Below are 19,650 nucleotides of genomic sequence, written 5' to 3' on the forward strand. Positions count from 1 at the left end.
AGAGAGTCTATATTCGTGAGAAACCTTGAGGAAGTGTGATAGAACATCTACATTGTGGAATCAAGGAAAAGCTGTGCTGTAACTTCTCTTTTGTTCATAATGAAATCTAGCCGGTGGGCTGTCAGTGCGGAAGAGTGGACGTATGCTTGGAATAAGCCGAACCATTATAAATTTTGTGTTCATTTCTCTCTTCCCTAATCTTTACTTTGCTTTGATCGTATTTTCTTTTCTATTGTTTGCCTAGAATTGCTTCCGTATCTCGAGAAATTGTTTGTGCAACTATTCAGCCCCCTCTAGGTGCTTATACTAGCTATCTCAATTGAAAATATATCTTGAGTTAATCCTGTAAATGATGTCTTATCTTGGCAGATTTCTAGTTGGGAAATGAGAAGGGAATTGGTCTATTACTCTTGCAATTGTGACGGAGCACTCTCCACCTAAAGTTTTTCCCTCGATACTAGTTAACCAGTGTTTCTTTTGTAGGAAAATATATTTTGAATTTAACACTCCTCTATTGTTGCTAAATTTTTCCATTTGATGGGACTTCTAAAGAGGAAAAGATCCAATGTGAAAGAGAACATAGTTAGCGTAAAAAAAAAAAAAAACTACAGAATAACGAGAGGGGAAAAAAGACACAATAAAGGCTCAAATGATAACCATTTTGGTCATAAATTGATTTTTGGAAGAAAAATAAAATTTTCCATTTCTATTTCTACATTAGTTTTTGAGCAAAAATTCATATTTGATAACGATGCAAAATTTCTATTTTCAAAATAGAAATACATTTGATAACGACATAAAATTTCTCTTTCTCGAGATGCGAAGAGATAGTGGCCGTGGCAGCAACTGACAAACGGCCGTGGCAGCGACCAACGAATGGCAGTAGCAATCAGCAGACAGCGGTGGTTGATGGCGATCAGAAATCGGCAATGATTGGCGGAAGGTAGGCGACGAGTGGCAACAAATGACAACAGTAACAAGTAGGTGGTTGACTAATAAAGAGGACGAGCGATAAAAATAGTTTCTATTTCTCATTTCTATTCCAAACTTATTTCTAGATTAAAAATTTGTTCCATAAATAGAAAAATGAAATTGCATCACCATACAGATTTCTGTTCTAGAAATAAGTTTGGAACAAAAAAAAAATTGTTCTTGAATAGAAATAGAATGGTTGCTATACGCGCCCTAAGTAATCAGAAGGTGGATATCTCAAATTTCCAAAAGGATTTTAAAAAAAAAAGATATTTACTTATGTTGAAAAAACTACTACCATAGTTTTGAAGTTGACAAAACTTTCTTATTCTTATTCTTATTTTGAAGAATAGTATACTTTTGAAGTTATATCGCGAACTTTTTCCAAAGTCTACTCATTCCAGAAGTCTTTCCCACTCTGACGCATTCCAGACTGAAACCAAGTCCAAAACGAAGACATGATCAGACTTAGATTTATTGATCTTGCAATAAGGATTCAAAATGAACGCAGTAGGAATCTATTTTTCAATATCCGGCTCTCTCGCGAAAAATCTCACTTACCTTTTATAAATAAATTGATGGAATCAATCACAAATTGATGAAATCAATATTGAAGACAAGTTTCTTTTTAGGAAGTATCTACTTATGAAAACCTAGATTCTAATTATATAGGTGACCAGAATCAACGAATTTTCATCTCAATCTTTAAATGGCTATAAGATTTCCTTAATCGATTCTGTCCAACGGGTTGATTGGAAGAAATTCATCTGGAAAATGCCAACGGCTAGTGAGGCATGAAGGAGTATTTAAGGAAGTCATTCAATCTATTTGACATAGTGCATAAAAATTGAAATTCCAAAGTCTGAAGTCTTTCCAACCACTTGTTCTTCATCGACGGTCCTTACAAATTGTATTCAAGAGAGAAAATCACAACAAGAGTGATTGAGGAGAGAAAATGTATCTTCCAATAAGTGTTTGCACTCAAAAAAATTGTACTTCTCTATTGATGCTATAGTGAATTCTAGCCAAAAGGCTATTAGTGTGGGAGAGTGGACGTAGGCTTAATCTAAGCCAAACCACTATAAGTTTCGTCTGCAATTTTCTTTTCCCTTAACTCTTTTTTATTGAAGTCTATTGCATCCTTTTAAGTATTTGCAAAAATCAATTTCATCTATTATCTGATTCTGAATATTCTTCAAAAGTGTGGTGATTTGTTTATTAGACTCTGTTTGATTCTCAAATTTTATTTGAAATTTATACTTCTGAGCTAAAGATCTTCTATGACTAATTGTTTAGCACCAGGACGCGTGGAGGGGCAAAGTAATACCAAGCCACCTTATTTTGATGAAAAATAGTATAATATGTGGAATAATAAAATGGAGGCACTAGAGATCCACTAGAATGGGATGTTGTAAAAAGAGGGATCAACCCAAATGCAAGTTCTGCATCTGACAAGGGAAAAGAAGTCTTAGACAAGGATGCTGGGGAAACCAACTGATTACCAAGAGAGAAGCTCTTGATGGAAAGACCATCTATTCTTTATATTGTGTTTTGTCCCATGCTGAATATAACATAATTTCATGTAAAACAGTTAAAGAAGTTTGGCATAAACTTCATGTCACCAATGAAAGAACATATCAGGTAAAAGAGACAAAAATAAATATCTTACTTGGCCAATACGAATCATTCAAGATGAAACTGGGAGAGTCTATTGGAGATATGTTTAGTCGATTTACAAAAATTGTAAATGGGTTAGCATATCATGGTCAACCAATTTCTGCTATAATGAATATGTTGCAAGGACTTTCAAAGGACTGGAACTATATGAAAATATCAATTCAGGAGACACAGAGAATTATGCCTCTCTCTATTGATGAGCTAATAGGCACTCTTCAATTGTATGAAGTGGAACGATTCAATGACGAAGAGGATCCAAGAGGTAAAAAATTAATTGCACTTAAGGCTAATGCTAATTATGATGATACAAACACAGATGATGACATGGACGGGGAGAGCTTGCTCTCATAATAAAGAAATTCAGGAAACTGAATAGGAAAGGAAGAAGACTAAATTGGAAAAAGGCAAAGTAGGCAAAATTTCCAGAAAAAAAAAATATATATCAATGGAAGATGTTGAATCTATTAAGGATGTGATATGCTTTGAGTGCAATAAAAAGGAACACATCAAGCCTAATTGTCCATTGCTGAAAAAGAAGAAAGGTAAGTATGAAAAATACAAGAAAGCTCTAAAAGTAGAAACCTAGAGTGACACAGAATGTGAAAGTGAAGAGGAGTTTGCGAATATCTGTTTGATGGCTCACTCAAAATTAGAATTTGACTCAGACACAGACTCAAAGTCTAACAAGGAAATCAAGATAAGTCATTCAGAGATTTCTATTAAAGTTTCTAAGTATATATATATAAGTTTTGAGAAATAAGAACAATTCAAAACTCATACAACAGGATAATTCTTGGAGAGAAAAATTTTGAGAGCATGAAAAATAAGTTCGATTATTTCAAAGAAAATACCGATTCCCTTTCAAAAGAAAATAAAAAAAAAATTAAAAAGGAGATTTCATATATTTTTACAAAGTTCTCCAAAGGGTCAAAAACTTTAGAACAAATTCTTTCAGCTTAAATACCCTATTATAACAAATTTGGTTTGGGTCTGAGTAAAGAAAATGCTCTTTTGATCGATTTGCCTAAAGTCAATGAGAGATTTAGACAAAGACCTTCAAAATCTGCTTACAAAAATCATTTTCAATTTTTTTTGTAAAACCTATTGATCGGAGTGCTCTTAAATGTTCTAACTGTGATAGTTCATAATATTCTTAGAATGAATGTCCTAAAGTTTGGATACATGTTAAGAAGGATTGGGAAAAAGTTGTTTTTAAAACTAACTCCTTAGGAGCCAAGAAAATTTAGTACCAAAGAAAGTTTGAGATTTTTTTTTTTATTGCAGGTTATTGTTAAGAAGAAAAACAAATGGTACTTCGATAGTGGCTATTCTAGATATATGACTAGAGATTCAAGCAATTTCATAAAACTAGAAAAATAAAGAGGTGGAAATATTTTGTTTGGAGGGAATAGCAGAGGAAAAAATATTGGAAATGGAATAATGAGGATTAGAAGTTTGATCATCAACAATGTTTCCCTAGTGAAAGGTTTGAACTACAATCTTCTTAACATAGGTCAATTATGCGATACGGGATTCAGAATCAATTTCCAAGAAAGTGTCTGTTCTAGAGTTAGTCGAGACTTCTCTCAAACCTTCACTAGACATATTAGTATGATATAGATTGCTAAACTATTGTCTAAAAAATTGGTCCATGGTCTTCCCAAAATGATGTACCAGAAGCTTGAACTTTGTACTCCATGTATATTGGGAAAATAGGTTAGAAGCTCATTTAAATCTCTAAATCAAGTCTCCACTAATGCAGCTTCTTCACATGGATCTTTTCAGACCACTAAAACTCAAAGTATCGGTGGTAAGAAGTACTATTTGGTCGTTGTGGATGACTATTCAAGATTTATGTGGGTTTTCTTCTTGGCAAATAAAGTAGAAACCTTATAATATTTTCAAAGTTTGCTAAGACGGTTTAGAATAAGAAAGGTTATGCCATTTCGAATATTAAGATTGATTATGGGGGAGAATTTGAAAATCAATACTTTGCAAATTTTTGTGATGAGAATAGTCTTTAACATGTTTTATCATCTCCTTACACTCTAGAACAAAATGGAGTTGCAAAAAGGAAAAATCAATATTTACAGAAGATGACCAGAACTCTGCTAATTGAAAGTAAAGTCTCTTATCATTTTTGGGCAAAAGTAGTTTCCACTGCTTGTTTTTATAATTAACAGAGTATTTATAAGGCATATTCTAGAGAAAATTCCCTATGAAGTTTACAAAGGGAAAAAGCCAAATATTTCTTATTTTCATGTGTTTAATTGCAAGTGCTTTATTTTAAAGAATGGAAATAATCGGCCTGATAAATGTGAAGAAAGATCGGATGAAGGGATATTTATTGATTATTCTACTTCAAGCAAAGCTTACAGGGTCTTCAACAAGAATACACGAGACTATCGAAAAATTATTGAATGTCAGGTTTCAAGAAACTATCCAGAACCAATAAAACTTTCTTGTTCTTATTCTTATTTTGAAGAATAGAATACTTCTAAAGTTATATCACAAACTCTTACCAAAATATATTCATTCCAAAAGTCATTTCCACTCTAACGCAATCCAAACTGAAATCAAGTCTAGAACGAAGATATAATCAAACTCAGACTTATTAATTTTACGACAAGGATTTAGAATGAATGTAGTAGGAATCTATTTTTCAATATTCAGCTCTCTGGCGAAGAATCTCACTTACCTTTTTTAAGTACATTGATGGAATCAATCACAAATTGATGGAATCGATCACAAATTGATGAAATCAATCTAGAAGACAAATTCCTTTTTGGGAACCATCTACTTATGGAAACCTAGAATCTATTTGTATGGGTGACCAGAATCAATGGATTTTCTTCAAACAGCTATAAGATTTCCTTAATCGATTGTGTCCAAAGGATTGATCAGAAGAAATTCCTTTGGAAAATTTAAGGAGGTCATTTAGTCTATTTGAGATAGTGCGTGAAAATTGAAATTCCAAAGTCTGAAGTCTAAAGTCTTTCCAACCACTTGTTCTTCATTGACGGTTCTTATAAATTGTATTCAAGAGAGAAAATCACAAGAAGAGTTACTTAGTGAGAAAAAAGGAATCTTCCATTAAGTGTTTGCACTCCAAAAAATTATACTTCTCTATTGATGCTATAGTAAATTCCAGCCAAAAGGCTGTCGGCATGGGAAAGTGGATGTAGGCTTAATCTAAGTCGAACCCCTATAAATTCCGTGTGTAATTTTCTCTTCTCTTAACTCTTTTTATTTAAGTATGTTGCATTCTTTTAAGTACTGCAAAAATCAATTCCATCTCTTATCTAATTTCAATATTCTTCAGAAGTCTAATGACTTGTTTATTAGACTCTGTTTGGTTTTCAGACTTTGTTCGAAATTTATTTTTCAAAAATTCTTTTAAACACCTATTCATCCCCCCTCTAGGTGTTCATACTAGCTTTATCAACTTAAAAGGACAAGAAGACTCACCATTAAGATTTTCATACGTGGAAACTAGTACAAAAACTCATCCATTTCAATGAGAAAGAGTAATGAGTAGCCAAAAATGAAAGAGTCAAGGTTAGTGAATCGAGTTCTTTTTGGTCCAAAATAAAAGTTAGTGTTTTGAATAAATGATTTCGAGCGAATTGTTTAGTTTGCACTGATTGAAAACTTAACATATTTCTAAAGTAAAAGTTCATGCTTGAATACTCATTTCTTTTCATTTTGGATTAGTTGGGCCAATAGAATGAATTAAAAGAGTTCGACATTATGAACTTTATATCGCACACATAACTTGCATGCGCTTTAGAAGGTTGCCTAAGAGAGTATGAATAAATAGAATACATAAAAATAAAATAACAAAAAATTAAAGGGATTGAATTCTATTTGTATTGTTTCCGTCTTTGGATCGTTTAGAAGTGAGGATACTTTCATGTTGTGTATATTTTATTATATGCATTTCTTTTTTTTTTTTTTTCTTTTCTTTTTTTTTTTTTTTTTCGATTTGGCTTGGAAGTACTACAACTGAAAACACTTTTGTGCCATTTAAATGAACTATAAAAATATTTCCTAAATTCAATATTCCACGATGTTTTTCGTTCCATAATAAAATAATAATCCTCTGTGAATTTGCTTTTCAATCTCTTATTTATGTTCTTCAATATCTCTGATTTCCATAGCTTCGGTAGCCAAATCCACACCTATGGGAATTTGTGGTCATTGTGGCATCATTATTGTTGGTAAATAACGGTGCCATCATATTAGCAGGACTTATTTTTAGTTGGAGTAGGATTCCTAGCTTGAGTAGATTTCCTATTTTCAATCCAAATCCTTTCTATATAGGAAATGAGTTTTCTTCATAAATTACATCCAAAAAAATTCCTTCCATGACAATTTATTGTACGGCTCGTGAATTTCATCATTAGAATTTGAAACCGTGAAAATCTTGTGATAAAATTTTATGTAACTCATATGTGAAATTGATTTGCAAAAGATTGTGAAATGTGTAATTATTGCATATAATTAAGAGTCAGGAGGAAACACTGTGAATGTTTTAGTAACTCAAGTGTCCTTGTAATATTTGCGATATCACTAAATTTATAGAAAAATATTGTTCTCTCCTCGTAAAATAAGTTTCACTGACCGATCCACGTAAATCTAATATCCGATTGGATTCCTTTTTTTTTTTTATTGCTTGATCACAAATCTTTGGCTATAGACCCATTGCCTCATCAAGCAAGATATCTCAAAGCTCAACGGAAAAATTGCAAATTAGTCAAAGATCTATTGTGTAAAATTCAATCAAGTCCTAAAATAAACTAAGAAATGTAGTTGCACTAACAATTTCAACTTCATATGTCCAAATCTAGTATAGGTATGGGTCAATTATGTGCAATATTAAATTTAGTTCCCTTTCATGAGAATCCATGATGCTCCAATGGCCACTCTTCCCATATGGGAAGGAGAAGGTGAGAGGTTCAAATCTCTTAAAGGGGGCTACAGATGAAAACATTTAGTTTCAAGTATAGAGTTTGACTCTTACGCTTTATAACAAAGTAAGGCAAAAGTCTGAGAGTAAGTCAAAAAGTAGAGTAGAACGGACAAAAAAAGAATATCTATAGTCATATAGAGAAGATACTCTTTTCATAATATGTGTAGAAAATAAGATAATTACAGTAGTTTTGTCATGCCAAGCTAGAACACTACAAAGAAGCTTTGTCAACGCTGTGGGATAGTAAAGAAGGTGAGGGGTTCAAAACTCTTAAAGGGGGCTACGGATGAAAAAATTTAGTTCAAGTATGGAGTTTGACTCCCACACTTTATAAAGAGGTAAGAAAAAAGTATGAGAGTAAGTTAAAAGATAGAGTAGAACAGACAAAAAAAAGAATATCTATAGTCATATAGAGAAAATACTCTTTTCATAATATGTGTAGAAAATAAGATAATTACAATGGTTTTGTCATGCCAAGCGAGACTGCTACAAAGAAGCTTTGTCAACGGTGTGGGACAGTAAAGAAATCATTATTCAAAACCCTACTGATTCATGCACTAATTTCTTCATATATGGATGCATAAAAGGAATATAAAAGGATTATGTTTATTTTGCAGAGAAAATAAATAAGTTAGAAAATATTTCCTTATAAACGATTGTTTGTATTGCTTAAAATGCTTGGTCAATAAAAAGAAGTTTCTTCGAGTATAGTTTATGTTGAAAAAATTTTTACAGATGAAGAAAATACTTTTTATCAATTCATTTTTATAAGAGATAAAAGCTATTGTTTTTAGGAATATATTTTCCAAAATTTTCATTTTTTGTGAAATAAACGAAGCTTATAGAATACCCAAAGAAAGGGTGCAATTATTTTTTTTTTAATGTTTTCCAAATTATTTAATCTTTGCAAAACAATTAAAGCGTTAATTTCTACAGAAAACATCCCAAAAAGGGTGCAAAAGGGGAAAACAAGAAAGCAGCTATTTTCCCCTTCAAAGCACTCATTCGACCATTTTAGCGGTCAATATCATCTAATAATGACTATACATCGGAATATAAGAATCAAGTGCCCCTTTTATGCGGGATTCTTCGATGCAAATATATATGGTATGCCTAATTGGGACCAAAAAGACAAACAAGAGAAAGCGAATAAATACCTACCTTGTTTTTCTAAATTATGGTCGATTAAATAAATAAAATTCGGGAATTATCTATAGTAGACCCCCAACCTAACTCACGATCCAGGTCATCAGCAAAGAGTGTGGGCCCATCTTGCACACGTAACCGCACACACCTACTGGCTGGCAAGCCTGGTTGTACCATTGGAAACGACACGTGTTGGCATTAGGAACCTTCATCTCATCCTCGTCTCCGTGAACCACCGGGGTTCGCCCCAGTGGCCACCATCTCAACTTGGAAGGGGAATGTGAGGGGTTTAAATCCCCACCTTTTCAGGGGAGATTGGGGGGGCGATTTCATTTTAGGAGTGGGTTTTCGACTCCCACGCCCTATAAGGAGACAGGGCAAAAGTCTGAGAGTGTGTATTAGAGTAGGATTAGTGTAGAACCGATCAAAAAAAAAATCCTCGTCTCCATGACGTAACTAGTACGGATCAGTCGAACGACGAACGAGAACAAGAGGTAGAGGGACGCAAGGAAGGGCTCGTAATTATTGCCAGCCACTCGCTCAGCTCCAAAAAGTCAATTTGCTTTTCTTTATTCTTATCAATTTTCAAAACACCGGTGGGAATTTTAAAAAAAAAAATTCAAATTTATACGAAGGTAACGTAACATAAATACCTATAATTATAACCTCAATCTATGCTCATTATAACATAAATACCTATAATTTTTTATTATTATGTCACAAAAAGAATTCAAATTTATACACGTGTAACATAATTTGGATATTTGTATCATAATGGGTAAATTTAGGGTCACTTGATTGCTCATTTGTTTCCATGTGCTCCACGTAGAAGACATGCCAGCAAGGGAGATAACCATCACCTTTGCTTGAGTTAAAGGTCAAGTCATTAACTCTGAAAGCTATGTGCCGGAAAAAAAAAAAAAAAAAAAAAAACACTTGCATTCAATAGTCAACTCTTGTTTAAAAAGACGGGAAAACAAGGAAAATAATACTCTTCATGAAAGGATTGTAGCTTTCAAATTGCTACTGTGGCTACTACGAGGATGCCAAGCCCTATAAATCTAGCAGAGAACCCCAAGAAAAGAATAGGAGAAAACGTTTAAAAAAAGTACTCAAGAAGAGAGACAAATTGATCATGGACTCTATTTCAATACTGAAGCTTCCCCTGATAGATTTGTTCGAATTAGATGGTTCAAAGCCAGGGACAGGTTGATGGGACTCCTTGCAAAGTCAAGTCCAAAAAGCCCTTGAAGAATTCAGTTGCTTCGAAGCCTTGACTGATAGGGTGACCTTAGAGCTTCACAATGATGCATTCCAAGAATTGGAGGCATTGCTCGAGCTCCCGATCAATGTGAAGCGCCGGTTCAATGATTAAATGCTTATTGATATAATGAAATTGATGCTAGCTTGTGATGAGACAGACCATCATCGTAGTGAGCCTTTACCTTTTTTTTAATTTTTGTCCTGTAGGGATGGAGCAATGGGAGATTACGCGGCCCTTGTCACCGTGTAGTGATGTAGCGAGTACGAGGCAAGATATTGCATAGGATTCTTCTCTGCCATTCAAGGCACGATGCAGTGTCCTAATGAGCTTGTGGATGACCAACACCCTTAACTTTTTAAGCCCTTTGATGTTGCCAATCTCCCCCGTATCTACAAAACCAAAGAGGGTGAAAGTGGAGCTTCGGCAATGGATACTTATTATAGAATTTGAAATCGAGATGCTTTCGAACCATCAAGTGCCCTTTAGCCCCACCAATCAATTGCGAGTCAAATCGTAAGGCATATGTTTTACCGTTGTTAATAACTAATTGATTGGATGTCGCTCAATATTTGGGAAACTTTTCAGGTTTCCCTTTTGCCCCTTTGGAGCTTGTTTAGGTTATAATATCTTAGCCGATTGCAGATCCTCGAAGCTATTTGTGCATCAGGCTATTCATGATGAGATTACTTCTAGTAAGCAAGTATTGTAAGAGAAATAACAAAGAAATGGGTGTTCATGAAGAAATTTTCTTCAGTTTCTCTCTTCTAAGGAAAAGAACTCCTTAATTATTTCCTACTAGCAACAAAAGGCACTCTACTACTTTCAAAAATTTAAAAGAAAAAGAGGTTCTTGCGTAAATGAAATAAGGTTGGCTCACATTAGATGTACTATTATGTAGGGTCCCACAAAATGTCTCTATAAACAACAGTCTTTCATCTCTGTAAATCATGGAGAAACTAATGCCTTAATGAAGCACTTGGACCTTGTTGGAAATATATCTCGAGTTGATCCAGTAAAGGATGTCTTATCTTGGTAGATTGGTAGTTGGGAAATGAGAAGGGAACGGCCCTGTTACTCTTGATTGTGACGGAGCACTCTCCACCTTGAATTTTTCCTTCAATACCGGTTAATTATGGCGTGTTTGGTAACGATTCTGTTCCTACTAAATTTTTTATCATAAATGATTTTTTTTTCTGTTCCCAGGAACAATTTCTAAGTATAAGAATGCGCTTAGTAACTATACAAAATTTCTATTCCCGAGATAGAAATGTGTTTGGTAGAATTGTATAATTTTGTTGTTTCGTTTAATTTTTTAATATTTTTATTAGATTTTTCCTTTTTTTTTCTTTTTTTTCTTTTTTCTTTTTTCTTTTCTCTCCTTCTTCCTCCTTTACGGCATCTATTAATAATGAGCCTAGTTGAGCAGTAAGATGTAGGCAATTATGTTTAACTTAAGCATGTAATAGGAAGGTCCCAATTAACACACTATTTATTAGAGTTTACTAGATCCCCTCTCTAGCCTATAAAAAGGTAGGTTATACCTATCAGTTGTTTTAATCCCATTAAAAGCTACTATATTGAAATAGGTCAAGAGAGGAAGATCTAGCATTCCAATAGATCTCTAATTATCAGAGTGATCTATTTTTCTTCAAGTGAAGTAATGACTCAAACAGGTATACTTCAATTCCACTGTTCTTATTGATCTAGGTGTTTTACAATTATATATGGATCCGATTCTTCGTGATTAATAAGTTATTTATGTGAATAATTTTCTATAGCCTCGCCATGGCTTGGCATTACCGAGGGCTAGCGACGCTCCGACAAGGTCACCGGCCCTTGTCGGCCAATTGCCGGCCATGGCCGAGGCCGGCGACCGACCAAAAGCCAAAAGAAAGAAGAAGGAAAGGAAAGAGAAGAAGAGAAAAGAGAAGAAAAAATAAGAGAAAAGAAAAAATTGTTCCCGAAAACAAGAAGTTACTTTTTTATACTTTTTGTTTCTATTCTAAATCTATTCATTTTGTGCCCGAAAACAAAAATTTTATCAAACATGTTTCTATTCTTTTTTCATCCTCGGAATAAAAGAATAGAAATAGTTATTCCGGAGAACATAAATTATTTTTACCAAACAGAGCCTTAGTGTATTTAGTTTGGTAGGAAAATATATTTTGAATTTAACACTCCTATGTCATTGCTAAACTTTTCCATTTGTTGGGACTTCTAAAGAGGCAAAGATCAAATGTGAAAGAGTGGAGCAAAAAAAAAAAAAAAAAAAAACTACAGAATAACTAGAGGAAAAAAAACACATAATAATGGCAAGAATGATAATCATTCTAGTTAGAAATTGATTTCTTGAAGAAAAATAGATTTTTCTATTTCTAATTCTAGATGAGCTTTAGAGCAAAAATTCGTGTATGATTCGTTTGATAAAGACACAATATTTCTCCTTCCTAGGGAGTGGCAGATGGTAGCGGTAGCGACCGACAGACAGTGCTAGCGACGAATATACAACGAAGGCGTATCATGACAGCGGCAAGTGGGTAGCCAACTAGTAAAGAGGACGAGCATTGAGAAGAGTTTTTATTTTTCATTTATGTTCCAAACTTATTTCTAGACTAAAAATTTATTTTAGAAATAGAAAAAAAAATTATATCACCAATGGATTTCTGTTCTAGAAACAAATCTAGAACAGAAAAATTGTTCTTGAACAAAAATAAAATAGTTGTTATGTGCACCCTAAGTAATTAGAAGGTGGATCTCTCAATTTTTAAAAGGATATAAAAAGAAATTTACTTAAAAGGACAAGAAGACTCACCATTAAGATTTTCATGTGGAAACTAGTACGAAAACTCGTTCATTTCAATGAGAAAGAGTAATGAATAGCCAAAAATGAAAGAGTCAAGGTTAGTGAACCAAGTTCTTTTTGGCCCAAAACCAAAGTTAGCGTTCCAAATCAATGATTTCGAACGAATTGTTTAGTTTGTACTAACGGAAAACTTAACATATTTCTAAAGTAAAAGTTCATGCTTGGACACTCATTTCTTTTCATTTTGGATGAGCTAAGCCAATAGGATGAATTAAAAGAGTTCCACGTTATGAACTTTATCTCACACACAAAACTTACGTGCACTTTAGAAGGTTGCCGAAGAGAGTATGAATAAATAGAATATGGAAAAAGAAAATGACAAGAAATTAAAGGGATCGAATTCTATTTGTATAGTTTCTATCTTTGGATCGTTTTAAAAGCGAAGATACTTTTATGCTGCGTGTATCCTATTACATGCATTTTTTTTCTTTTTTCAAGAGTTGGCATGGAGTACTACAACTGAAAACATTAATGTGTCATTAAAAAGAACTATAAAAAAAATATTTCCTAAATTCAATATTTCATGATATTTTTCATTCCATAATAAAATAGTAATTCTCCGTGGATTTGCTTTTCAATATCTCTTAGTTATGGTCTTTAATATCTCTGATTTCCATAGCTCCGGTAGCCAAATCCACACGTATGGGAATTCGTGGTCATTGTCACATTATTATTGATAGTAAATAACGGTGCTGTCATATTAGCAGGACTTATTTTTAGTTGGAGTAGAATTCCTAGTTTGAGTAGATTTCCTATTTTGGATCCAAATCTTTTCTATATAAGAAGTGAGTTTTCTTTGTAAATTGCATAAAAAAAAAAAATCCTTCCATGACAATTAATTGTGCCTCTCATGAATTTCATCATGAGAAATTGAAACCATGAAAATCTTATGATAAAATTTTATATAACTCATTTGTGAAATTAATTTGTGAGAAATTGTGAAACGTTGAATTGTTGCATATAATCAAGAGTTAGGAAACACTATAAGTGTTATAGTAACTCAAGTATCATTGTAATATCTGCTATATTGCTCAATTTATAGAAAAATATTGTGCTGCTCTCCCCATGACGTAAGGTCCACTAACTAATCCATGTAAATCTAATATCCAATTGGATCCCTTTATTTTTTTTTTTTTTATTGCTTGATCACATATTTTTGGCTATAGATCCATTGTCTCGTCAAGCAAGCTATCTCAAAGCTCAATGGAAAAATTGCTAATCAATAAAAAATTTATTGTTTAAAATTCAATCAAATCCTAAATTAACTAAGAAATGCAATTATGCTAACAATTTTCAACTTCATATGTCCAAATCCAGTATAGGTATGTGTCAATTTTGTGCAACATAAAATTTAGCTCCTTTCACGAGAATGCATGATGCTTGAATGGTCACATTTTCAAATAGGAAAGAAGATGTGAGGAGTTCGAATCTCCACTTTTTTAAGGAGGCTATGAATGGAAACGTTTAGTTTTAAGTATGGAGTTTGACTTCCTTACTTTGCAAAGAGGTAAAACAAAAGTTTAAGAGTAAATTGAAAGGTAGAGTAGAATAGACTAAAAAAGAATATCTATAGTTATATAGAGAGAGATACTCTTTTTTCATAAAAAGTGTACAAAATAAGATAATTCCAATGGTTTTGTCATGCCAAGCTAGAATAAGACAAAGAAGCTTTGTCAACGGTGTGGGACAATAAAGAAATCATTATTCAAAACCCTACCGATTCATGCACTAATTTCCTCATGTATAAAAGGAATATACTAGGATTCCATTTATTTCCAGGGGAAAATAAATAATTTAGAAATATTTTTCTTAAAAATGATCACTTATATTACTTGAAATGCTTAGTCAATAAAAAGAAGTTTCCATTGTCGAGTACAGTTTATGTCTAAAAAAATTATAGATGAAGAAAATATTTTTCGTCAATTCATTTTTATAAGAGATAAAAGCTATTGTTTTTAGGAAAATATTTTCCAAATTTTTCAATTTCCACAAAACAAGTGAAGCTTACCAAAATATCCAAAGAAAGGGTGCAATCATTTTAAACAAAAAATTTTCAAATTATTTATTCTTTACAAAACAAATAAAGCTTTAATTTTTACCAAAAATATCCCCCAAAAAGGGTGCAGAAAAAGGAAAACAAGAAAGCAGTTTTTCTCCCTTCAAAGCACTCATTCGACCATTTTGTCATGCCAAGCTAGAAAGCGACAAAGAAGCTTTCCATGCATTAATTTGGTCAGATATGGATGCATAAAAGGAATATATTAGGATTCCATTTATTTCGCAAGGAAAAAAAATAATTAAAAAATATTTTATTAAAAATGATTTCTTGTATTGTTTGACTTAGTCAATAAAAATAAGTTTTCATTATCGAGTACAGTTTATATCTAAAAAAAAAAAAATTACAGATGAAAAAATATTTTTCATCAATTTATTTTTAGAAGTGATAAAAGCTAGGATTTTTAGGAAGATATTTTCTATTTTTTTTCTATAAAAATAAATGGAGCCTACAAGAATATCCAAAGAAATGGTGCAATCATTCATATATATTTCAAATTATTTATTCTTCGCAAAACAAATAAAGCGTTAATTTTTACCAAAAATATCCAAAAAAGGGTGAAAATAAGGAAAAACATGAAAGCAGTTTTTTTTCCCCTTCAATGCACTCATTCGACCATTTTAGTTTTCAATATAATCTAATAATGACTATACATCGTAATATAAGAATCAAGTTCCCTTTATTCGGGGATGCTCCAATGCGAATATATACGGTATACCTACTTGGGACCAAAAAGACAAACAAAAGAAAGCGAATAAATACCTACTTTTTTTTCCCTAAATTATGGTCGATTAAATAAACAAAAATCGGGATTTATCCATCGTAGCCCCCCCCAGCCCAACCTAGGTCATCAGCAAAGAGTGCGGGGCCCATCTTGCACACGTAACCGGACACGCCTACTGGCCGGCGAGCGTAGCTGTACCGTTGAAAAGCGTCGTGCGTTGGCAGCTAGAGTCTCGATCTCATCGTCATCCCTTGACGCGATCAGTGTCGATCGGCAGCAACAACGGACGAGAGCAGTAGGGAGAGGGATGCAAGGAAGGGCTCGCAATTATCGCCACCCACGTGCTCACCTTCGAAAAGTCAATTTGCTCTTCTTTATTATTATCTTTTTTCAAAACACCGCCGGGAATTTTAAAGAAAAAATCAAATTATTAAAAAATATCTCAACAAACCTCAATCAATGCTCTTTACAACACCAATGCTCACTATACACACGTAATATAATTCAGATATTTGCATCATAACGGATAAATTTAAGATTTTTAATAACATAAAATAATTCAAGGTCACTTTCCTGCTGATTTGTTTCCATATATTTCATGTGGAAGACATGCCGGCGAGGAAGATAACCATCATCATTGCTTAAGCTAAAAGTCAAGTCACTATCTCCAAAAGCTATGTGCCCAAAAAAAAAAAAAATTGCATTCACTTGTCAACTCTTGAAAATCACTAAAAACAAGGAAACTAATCGACTCTTCATGGAAAGATTGTAGCTTTCAAATTGCTACCGTGGCTACTTCGAGTATGTCAAACCCTATAAATCTAGCAGAGAACCCCAAGAAAAGAATAGGAGAAAACGTTTAGAAAAAGTACTCGGAAAGAAAGACTAATTGATCATGGGCTCTATTTCAACACTAAAGCTTCCCCTGATAGATCTGTCTGATTTAGATGGCTCAAAGCCAGGGACAGGTCGATGGGAATCCTTGCAAAGTCAAGTTCGAGAAGCCCTTGAAGAATTCGGTTGCTTTGAAGCCTTGAACGATAAGATGACCTTGGAGCTTCACAATGATGCATTCCAAGAATTGGAGACATTGCTCGAGCTCCCGATCGATGTGAAGCACCGATTCGATATCCCAGATAAGCCGTATGATGGCTACTTTGAGAATCTTCCTCGTTCGCCCCACTGCGAAGTGTTTGCAATGAACTATGCCCCCAACTTGGGCTCTATCGAAGGATTAGCAGATCTCATGTGGCCGGAGGGAAACACAAGATTTTGGTAATTCTTTTTTTTTTTTGTTTGCTGGTAATTATATTATTTGTTCCAATTGAGGAAATGTTAAGAGACATGTTTATCAAATGGATCACTAATTACGCGAATTTGATTTTTCATTTACTTTGATGCAAGAAGAAAATATAAAATGAATCATATGTGAAGATGCCAATTCACAACCCTATCTACAGAAATTGTAATTTCAATATGTGCATTTTTTCATGAATGTGCAGCGATACAATGAATAAGTATGTGACAAGGGTTTTGGAGATGGATTCACTAGTGAAGAAGCTGGCTTTGGGAAGCTTGGGCGTAGACAAGTATTTGGAATCTCTAGCCAAGTCGGTTGCATACAATTTCCGTCTCATGAGATATGCTACTCCTGGGACCGAGGAGTCCAAGAAGCTGGGGATTAGGTGCCATCGTGACTCAAACTTCGTGACCATACTTCACCATAATCATGTGAACGGATTGGAAGTGCAAACTAAGGACGGATGTTGGTTCGAGGTCGCCCCTTCCTCAGCTACCTCTTTCATTGTCCTAGCTGGGGAGTCACTCTACGTAAGTCCCCCCCATCCCACTCTCTCTCTCTCTCTATTAAATTTGGTTCAAAAAGTAGGTAACATGCTATAAGAGCATTGAACAAGAATTCGGAACCTGACTTTACATATCAATCGTAAATTATTGTTTATATTTCTCGTCTGGCAATAGATAGAATTACAACATTAAAGCTGATTTCTTTGAAAAAATCTCATAGACCAGTTCACGTGTGAAACATAGATTCGTGTATGATTGAATGCATATTGATACAACGAAATTGATGCTAGCTTGTGATGAGACAGACCATCATCATTGTAAGCCTCTCCCTTTTCTTTTCTTTTTTTCTTTTTTTGCATGTAGGGATGGAGCAATGGGAGATTACACAGCCCTTGTCACCGTGTAACGATAAGTGGGCACAAGGCAAGATATTGCATAGGATTCTTCTCTGCCATTCAAGGCACGATGCAGTGTCCTGATGAGCTTGTGGACGACCAACACCCTTTGCTTTTTAAGCCCTTTGATGTTGCCGATCTCCCCCGTATCTACAGGACTAAAGAGGGCGAAAGTGGAGCTTCGGCGATGGATACTTATTACAGAATTTGAAATCGAGATGTTTTCGAAACATCGAGTGTCCTTTAGCCCCACCAATCAATTACAAGTCAAATTTTAGGGCATATGTTTTACTGTGGTTAATAATTAATTGATTGGATGTCGTTCAATATTTGGGAAACTTGCCAGGTTTCCCTTTCTTTCCCCTCTGGAGCTTGTTTAGTTTATAATATCTGAGCCAATTGCAAATCCTCGAACCTATATGTGCTTCAGGCTGTTGATGATGAGATTACTTCTGGCAAGCAACTATTGGAAAAGAATATAACAAATAAATGGGTGTTCATGAAGAAAGAAAAATTTCTTTTCTCTCTTCTAAGGAAAACAACTCTTTAATGCTTTCCTACTAGCAGCAAAAAGCATTCTACAACTTGCAAAAATTTCAAAGAAAAAGAGGTCCTTGTGTAAATGAATAAGGTTGGCTCACGTTAGATATACTATTATATAGGAGCCAAAAAACGTCTTTATAAACACCAGTCTTTCATCTCTGTGAATCATGGAGAACTAAGTGCTTGGACTTTGTTGAAGATATATGTCAAGTTAATCCTGTAAAGGATGCCTCATCTTGGTAGATTTCTAGTTGGGAAATGAAAAGGGAATGGCTCTGTTACTCTCGCGAATATGACAGAGCACTCTCCACCTTGAGTTTTTCCCTCAATATCGATTAATCAATGTGTCCAGTTTCGTAGGAAAATACATTTTGAATTTAACACTCCTGTGTCGTTGCTACATTTTTTCATTTGATGGGACTTCTAAAAAGGCAAAGATCCAATGTGAAAGAGAACAAGGTTGGCGCCAAAAAAAAAAACTAGAGGGAAAAAAAAGACATAATAAGTGCTCGAATGATAATTATTCTAATCAAAATTTGATTTATAGGAGAAAAATAGATTTTTCTATTTTTATTTATGGATGAGTATCTAAGTAAAAATTTGTGTTTGATAATGACGCAAAATTTCTGCTCTCGAAATGACTCAAAATTTCTCCTCTCTGGGGGTGGTGGCAGCGATCAGCGAACGATGATGGCGGCAACCGGCAGTGGTGGCTAGTGGCTGGCAATCAATGGTGACCGGCAAACAGTAGCTGGCAATCAACAACAAACAATGACAGCTACAAGTGGGTGGTCAACTAGTAAAGAAAATGAGCGATGAGAATAGTTTTTATTTCTTATTTTTATTCCAAACTTATTTTTAAACAAAAAATTTATTCAGGAAATAGAAAAATAAAATTGTATCACCAAACAAATTGTTTAGTTTGCACCAATGGAAAACTTAACATATCTCTATAGTAAAAGTTCATACTTGGACACTTAGGGCGTGTTAGGTAACGTTTTTGTTCAAAAATTGTTCCCGAGAACAAAAATGGAAAAAATTATTTTTGTTCTGGAAAACAAATTTTTAACAAAGTAACGCGTTTGGTAAGTGCATAAAATTTATATTTATAGAATAGAAAAAAAAACAAAAAAAAACAAAAACACGTTTGGTAAACTTGTATAAGTTTTTTGTTTCTTTTAATTTTTTAATATTTTTATTTTAGTTTTCATTTTTTCCTTTTCTTTTTCTTT

At 33.7% G+C, this 19,650-nt stretch overlaps 1 protein-coding gene across 1 annotated transcript; it reads left to right on the top strand.

Annotated features, from left to right (window-relative positions):
* Positions 1 to 16,531: 16,531 nt before the first annotated feature.
* LOC104439097 (probable 2-oxoglutarate-dependent dioxygenase AOP1) lies at positions 16,532 to 18,306 on the top strand. Its single transcript, XM_010052216.2, has 3 exons — positions 16,532 to 16,949; positions 17,177 to 17,504; positions 17,844 to 18,306. Exons 1-3 carry the CDS (start codon positions 16,570 to 16,572, stop codon positions 18,084 to 18,086), a joined length of 951 nt encoding a protein of 316 aa, XP_010050518.1. The 5' UTR covers positions 16,532 to 16,569; the 3' UTR covers positions 18,087 to 18,306.
* Positions 18,307 to 19,650: the final 1,344 nt, after the last annotated feature.

The sequence above is a fragment of the Eucalyptus grandis genome, chromosome 3 (genome assembly GCF_016545825.1).
Source record: "Eucalyptus grandis isolate ANBG69807.140 chromosome 3, ASM1654582v1, whole genome shotgun sequence".
In the NCBI taxonomy this organism is placed as follows: domain Eukaryota; kingdom Viridiplantae; phylum Streptophyta; class Magnoliopsida; order Myrtales; family Myrtaceae; genus Eucalyptus; species Eucalyptus grandis.

Coding starts and splice junctions, on each gene's coding strand:
- LOC104439097 (XM_010052216.2), top strand. CDS start 16,570: ATGGGCTCTATTTCAACACTAAAGCTTCCCCTGATAGATCTGTCTGAT. Junction 16,950..17,176: donor GAGGGAAACACAAGATTTTG/GTAATTCTTTTT, acceptor ATGAATGTGCAG/CGATACAATGAATAAGTATG. Junction 17,505..17,843: donor TAGCTGGGGAGTCACTCTAC/GTAAGTCCCCCC, acceptor TTTTGCATGTAG/GGATGGAGCAATGGGAGATT.